Source organism: Mugil cephalus, chromosome 17, assembly GCF_022458985.1.
Source record: "Mugil cephalus isolate CIBA_MC_2020 chromosome 17, CIBA_Mcephalus_1.1, whole genome shotgun sequence".
NCBI classification, from domain to species: domain Eukaryota; kingdom Metazoa; phylum Chordata; class Actinopteri; order Mugiliformes; family Mugilidae; genus Mugil; species Mugil cephalus.
Window position 1 is genome coordinate 21,205,981 of NC_061786.1, and position 6,850 is coordinate 21,212,830.

Genomic DNA, 6,850 nt, shown 5'->3' on the forward strand with positions numbered 1-6,850 from the left:
TTCATTTAAAACTTGGCCCTGAGAACATTTTAAAAAATGACTTGTAAATTAATTTTTAAACATGCATATTATTAACAAGTAGCACAGTCAATAAATAAGAGATTTTAATTTATGCTTTTAAATAATCAAATAGTAGGATATACCAATTAAAAATGACACCTCATCGTTTTTTTTTAACCTTTATTTAACCGGGAACATCAAATTGAGATTAAGAACCTCTTTTTCCAGTTTCCTGGCCAAGATACAGTTACACAATTAGACAAATAAGACAAAAAAACAAGTGCATATTGTCCTCAGTTTGGATTTAAAAGCGCTCAATCAAATGATCAGTTTCTAGTCTTTCTGCAACATATTCCATGCAAAAGGTGCAGAAAGCCTATTCAGTGGAGTCACACTGAACGAAAAGCCACTAATTATTACACTAATTCATTGTGTGTCACATGCACAAGCAGCACGCTGTGGCACAGTGACGCCAGGTGGGAAATATCAAAAATATTGATACTGCTGCTTTAAAATTACCGTATTTTGACCCAAATTACTGTATGTACTAAAACAGCTTCATGCTAGGACAAGGCATTTAACATCAAAGCTGTTATATTTTACATAGAACTGCAACAGCCCAAGGAACAAACGCAGATTTTTGGAATTTGAATGAATGAGCTGCTTTGTTGATCGTCAGTCAAAAGTTTAAACTCTTGTATATTTGCCCTTTTATCACAAAGGCCATTCAATGATTATCCTATATATGACAGTTGGAAGGTGGAGCTGTCTCATCAGAGCGACTGTGAACACCACAATCCTCAGGCCTTCATGATATTTAAACTGGACATCTTCCAGTCATTCATTCATTTTTTTTTTTCTTTAGCAAAACTTTTACAAAGGTACCAAATGTGTGCAACAACATGAAGCGTTCTGATAACTGTAATCAAGTTAATACAAGAAAACACTTCCAGAGAGTTTGATAAACAGACGTAGGAAAACATCACAAGCTTTGGATTCAGTGTTTCAAAGTAAAAAGGCAAATTTACCTTCAACTACTTCATTAGAACTCATTTCTTGTTCCATGATAATGTGATAAAAACTGAAGACCTCAATACTCTTCATAGATTGCTTAAATAATAATAATAAAATAACTAAAATACAGCAGTAAATATGCACTGTACGCATAAGAATGATAAATGATCACGAGCAGTAACATGAATCTGAAACACAATTTAACTTAAGATTAGCATATCAAACTATAATAAAACTAAACGTTGAGTCTGCCCCAGAGTTCAACTCTGCTGTCACATAAGAGGAAACGTTTAGTGACGTTTGAAGTGGTCAGTCAACGTTAAAGGATTTCACGTTAAGAGCAGCAGCCGCGATAAGACTCTCAGTCACTCATCTCCAGGTACAACATGAGCTTTAGTTTTCTGCAAAATAAAAACATTAATTAGTCTGAATGGAAGTAGAAAATTAAGAAACGCTTTGATGGGGGGAAGAAAAAAAAACAAAACCTACAAAGGAAAAGTCTCAGTTTTCTCCAGACGCCTTAATTAGCCACAGAACAGAGGTTTAAACTCTTCAAAGAAGCGGATTAGTTCTCTGTGGCCTACGGACAAGCTCGTCAGGACTGTCAGGGAGTCTTCAGCAGAGACCTTCTGACAGTTCACAGTAACTGAAAGATGGAAGTTAATTGCACTGTTTAGGCTGCAGCTAAAACAAAAAGAGCAAGTTCTCTTTCAACGTCACTGCTGCTCACTGAACGTGAACACTATGTACATCTAAGAGCATCACCTCTGCCCAACACACAGCCCAGGGATTTTAAAAGTTTATGCACGTATGAATGTATGAAGAGGCAAATCAAACCGGTCTCATATATGTATATATATATATATATATATATATATATATATATATATATATATATATAAACGAAACAATTAGCTGCAGACTTTACATCATCAGAAATATCTCACTGAATGTGAACTTTTGAGTGATAACGACTAGTTTTCTCTGCACACTCTTTATTTCTAATAGCTGTCATGAAAAAATGTCAGGTTTTTCAGTGTGAATGTTTAGTTTAGAGATTAATTTTCAGACTAGAGGATCAAAATTCAAAAGATTTGCAGGAAATGAAAAAAGCTGTGTCTTTAAATTCACTTTTTTTTTATTAAATCAGGATCATTCTGTTAATATTTTTATTTTAATCTTGTTCTGTGACTTCAGACTGTGGAGCTTTTATTTTATTTTTTTACATTTAGTTACTAAAAAGTCCTTTGTTTCAGTTTATTCTTCATTATATCTGAACAAATATGATCTCATATTGATGTGTTGATGAAGTGCTTCTTGAATTATTGTTGCTCAGACCACGTTCCAGTCACAGGTCGTCCTCAGACTCCTGCAGGTTCAGTGTCTTGATCCACAAATTAAAGCAACATTGTCCTTTGTATTTAAGCAGCAAACAAACATTACATGAACCAAATCAACTCATGGGGGACGTTTCAGTGTTGTGCAGCTAATAATTATGTTGATTAACTCCCTGCTACATGTCCGGATGCCAGTTTACACTTTCTTTAAAAACAGTAAAATATTTATCTGACTATATTAGAGTGACTTTGTCCAAAAATGAACTTTTTTTCTCGACGTTTTCTGAAATAAATTTCTATCAGATGTCATTTGAATGGATGAAAACTTTATTTCAGACAAAACAAACATTTGAACAATTTTTACCTAACATATACAAAAAGGAAGGAGCTTTCCTCACATCTACCTGTATTCGTACTTGACTTTTCTTTTCACAGTTCTCAAATAGCATGGGTTATTTTTGAAAATAAAAATGAAAGCATGTTAAATACTGATTGTGACTGGGACAAATGAAAACAATCTCCACTTTGCATAAAAAAAATCACAGGTGATTTTAAAAGTGGCACCTCAGGCCGAGAAATCACATTCTCTGAAAGTTTCTCCTGCAACCTGAGTCACGTTTGTTGACCCATGAGGTTAAATGACCACAGCCTCCATCTCTCAGAGAAAATGTGAACCCAGCAGGAGTCTGCTGCTGCTGCGTTCCTCCAGGAGGATCTGAGAGGGGAGTGGAGTGAAGTGGAGTGGAGGGGAGGGGGGGGGGGGCATTTGGGAAGCACTGACCCACTCTTTGCGGAGCGAGGTGGAACATGACCACACCCCCTGCTCCTCGGTGTGTGTGTCTATTGGCTGCTGGGAGTCGTCTGGAGCCTGGATGTGGCTGCTGTCAAGGGTTTCTACTAATAAAACTCCCTGAACTCCTCCATCCTCGCTGACACTTGTTGCTGCTGCTGCTGCTGCTGCTGCTGCCTGCGCTCCGCCGCTGGGAGAGGCCACCTGAACCGCTTCAGCATTTCCTTTGGGATTTCCCGCGGGGAGTGATGAACTCCATCGACCCTCAGTCCCATCACCAGCACCACCAGCACCACCACCACCACCAGCACACCTCCCCTACCGTCGGCTCTCTCCCACCTAAAGGCGCCCAGGAGGCCCCGGACATGGCCGCCGTCTACTGCGACAACTTCAGCAGCATGTATCACCAGCAGAGTCTCCAGGGCGCGCAGAGACCCGCCAGCTACGGCCTCGGGGATTACGCATCGTCTCCAAACCCGTACCTGTGGCTCAACGGGCCGGGCGTCAACTCCTCCGCCTCTTACCTGCACGGCAACAACCCGGCGTCGTTCATCCCGCCCTCCTACGGCTCGCAGCGGCAGTTCTTAACCAACTCACCTGGATTCGGGGGCCCCGACCTGGGCTGGCTGTCCATCGCCAGCCAGGAGGAGCTGCTGAAGCTGGTGCGTCCGCCGTACTCGTACTCCGCGCTCATCGCCATGGCCATCCAGAATGCGCACGAGAAGAAGCTGACCCTGAGTCAGATCTACCAGTACGTGGCCGACAACTTCCCGTTTTATAAGAAGAGCAAAGCCGGCTGGCAAAACTCGATCCGGCACAACCTGTCTCTGAACGACTGCTTCAAGAAAGTGCCGCGGGACGAGGACGATCCAGGTACCGTGAACGCACCACAGAGAAAAAATGACCGGCTTATTAATAATGTGGCATTTGTGGGTACGGTTCGTGTAGAGGCCAAAATAGTTTGAAAATTTCAACTAAACTTTACTTTACTTTAATCGTTTAAAATGTAAAATGGGAAATAAGAACTTTAAACGTATTTATTTTTCTGTTAAATCAGCCTCATCAGCTCCACATTACGTTCTCTAAAAGTTTTCTTAACTCTAATCTGCAAGTCAGTCTTATTTATAAAGTTTTTAGAATATGATACAGGTGCAATTGTAGTCAGTTTACTCTAGATTTAGAATAATTCCAGTCTTTATTTATTTTTATCTTTGCAATGTGTCTTGAATTTTTTTTTCTACGATATGATGCATTTACTGATCATCAGACATGACTGTGATGTTGTTTTAATTATGATCTGCAACTTCAGTCTAGACTGCAAACCCAGTGTTACACATTGATATATTAGTCTTGCCATCATCCATCAGGTGAAGCTTTAATCGACTGAACCTGAACTAATTCTAATGTTTCTCCACAGGAAAAGGAAACTACTGGACGTTGGACCCAAACTGTGAAAAGATGTTTGACAACGGAAATTTCCGCAGGAAAAGGAAAAGACGCTCAGATCCGAGCGGCGCAGGAGGAGCATCATCATCAGCAGCAGCTGGGGCCACTAAGGTGGACGACGGCAGGCCGGCGGGGGCCGCCCCGATGAAGCCCTCGGACAGCCCCCAGCTCCTGGGACCTTCCTCCCCGGAGATGGAAGCGATGAGCGAAAACCACAAGAGCTCGACGTCGTCGTCGCCGCCCGGACTGGCCTCGGCCACCCCTTGTTTCAATAACTTCTACAGCAACATGTCCACGCTGAGCTCGGGGGCGCCCAGCCGCCAGGGCTCGCTCGGGCTGGTGAACGAACTGTCGAACAGGAACATAACGGCCCTGAGCCCGTACCACCCCACCCACGGCGGTCAGCAGGACACGGGGGCGTCGGAGCACAGCGACGGTTTGCATTTCAACCGCGGAGTGTACTACAACACGTTTGGCAGTGGCCAGAGTGGACAGTTCAACAGCCACTTCTACAACAGCTTCAGCGTCAACAGCCTGATTTACCCCCGGGAAGGGACTGAGCTATAGGAGCCGCTTCACCACAAGACACTGTTTTGGACGCTCTGTGAATCACACCCACACACACACAGACACACATGCGTACGAGGTCAGACTGCTGCACAGGCCCGGACTATTGCATCCGAACCCTTCCTTCCCCGACCAGCAGCATGCCAGAGGGAACTCACAGCGTCTTCGGTAACTTAACTTGACAAGCGTTCAAACTGTGGATACATTTCAGCCTTAAAGTCTAAAGAAAACATGAGCACTTATCTCTTAACATGAAAGCTACGGCTCTCAGTGGGACGGAGACACCCGCTGAAGACTAAAATGTCCCTGTGAATTAATCAAAAGCAGTCCATCATGTCCAAGATCTGAAACGTGCGTTACACATATATATATATATATATCTATATATACATATAGATATATATGTTTTTTTTTTGCTTATTTTGCCAAATCTAGCTTGTATTTCTGTGGAGTGGCCAATTTTTATTTTGAAAATTCCCTAATCATCACTGCCAAAGTTGCCTTTGTGAGACCGCCGTTACCTCAGAACAACAGTCGCTCCAGATGAAAGTGCCCTGTCATGAAGGGTTTACCTGCGCTTCTAGACACATGCAGTAATGACTGATCGAGCAAACAGGGCTTCTCTCTTTAATCGTCCTCCACGTTGACTGAAACCACAGCGCTAAGGCTCATGTAAATACCAGTGGACTTGATAAATGTGTATTTTTGTAAATTATAAAGATAGTTTGTGACTATTTATGCTATTTATGCTAATAGGCTCTTCTTCTTCTTCTTCCTCTTTTTTTTTGTTTTTCTACAATTAGTTTGATTAAAGCAGGAGTGAATATTAGCTCACGACATGCACCGAAAACAGTATCACAAAAAAAAACTCAGATGTCATAAATATAAATATAAATATATATATAAATATATTAAAAAGCTATATCCTATCTCATGGTTTCTCTCAGGATTCAGTGTGACAATCATTGAATGGCTTTTGTATCTACTATTGTCTTTTTTTTTTTTTTTTAAATCTTTATACAGTGCATACGGCTAACAGACAGTTTCAACTGTGATCTTAAATAAATATCATTTGGTCTCTATTGTTTTTGTCATGCGTCCTTTTCAAACGAGGCTTCGAGTGCATTCAGAATTCCCTTTAAATTTGCTTTAAGATTTTTATTTTTGGCTTTAAATATTGAAATTTGACTCTGCAAAGCTTAGATATCTAACTAGTCAAGTTCAAGCTCACATCCTACAAGAACTAAGGTAAACTGTCTGTCTCTTTTTTTCCACTAAATCAACTTTTCTTCTTGTCAAATTTTTGATTTGAGTAATGACATTTCACAACTTTGTCTATGCTTAGAAAGAAGGAAAACGTCCAACTTAACACTGGTCGACACCCAGGCTGCATCATCTGTCACCTCTAATGTGAATCTGAGCAACAAAGTTGTGTGACTCTGAGAAATGAATTAATATTATGGCAAAATTAATTCAGTACTGGATCCAGAAAAGTGTGATGGCGCTACTTTCAGACTTCTAGTAAACTCATTCCAGTTAATTGGCTGCACTGTAAAACTTGCAAAATGTGCAAAACATCCATAAGAAGGTCTGTTATAATATGTGTAGAGATTTAATTAACAATTCAACGCAAAAATGTTTTTGTGAGTCTAAATCAAACTTTTCTTTCAGGGAGATTCTTCTGACTAATTAAGGC

At 40.9% G+C, this 6,850-nt stretch overlaps 1 protein-coding gene across 1 annotated transcript; it reads left to right on the top strand.

The window, feature by feature from the left end:
• The first annotated feature begins 3,210 nt into the window (after window positions 1-3,210).
• On the top strand, window positions 3,211-6,236 carry foxi2 (forkhead box I2). Its single transcript, XM_047611354.1, has 2 exons — window positions 3,211-4,014; window positions 4,559-6,236. The coding sequence occupies exons 1-2, from the start codon at window positions 3,390-3,392 to the stop codon at window positions 5,152-5,154; spliced, it is 1,221 nt and encodes a 406-aa protein (XP_047467310.1). The 5' UTR covers window positions 3,211-3,389; the 3' UTR covers window positions 5,155-6,236.
• Window positions 6,237-6,850: the final 614 nt, after the last annotated feature.

Bases quoted from the DNA above. Each gene is read 5' to 3' on its own strand.
- foxi2 (XM_047611354.1), top strand. From the start codon at position 3,390: ATGAACTCCATCGACCCTCAGTCCCATCACCAGCACCACCAGCACCAC. The intron at 4,015-4,558 runs GTACCGTGAACG...GTTTCTCCACAG, and splicing joins GCGGGACGAGGACGATCCAG to GAAAAGGAAACTACTGGACG.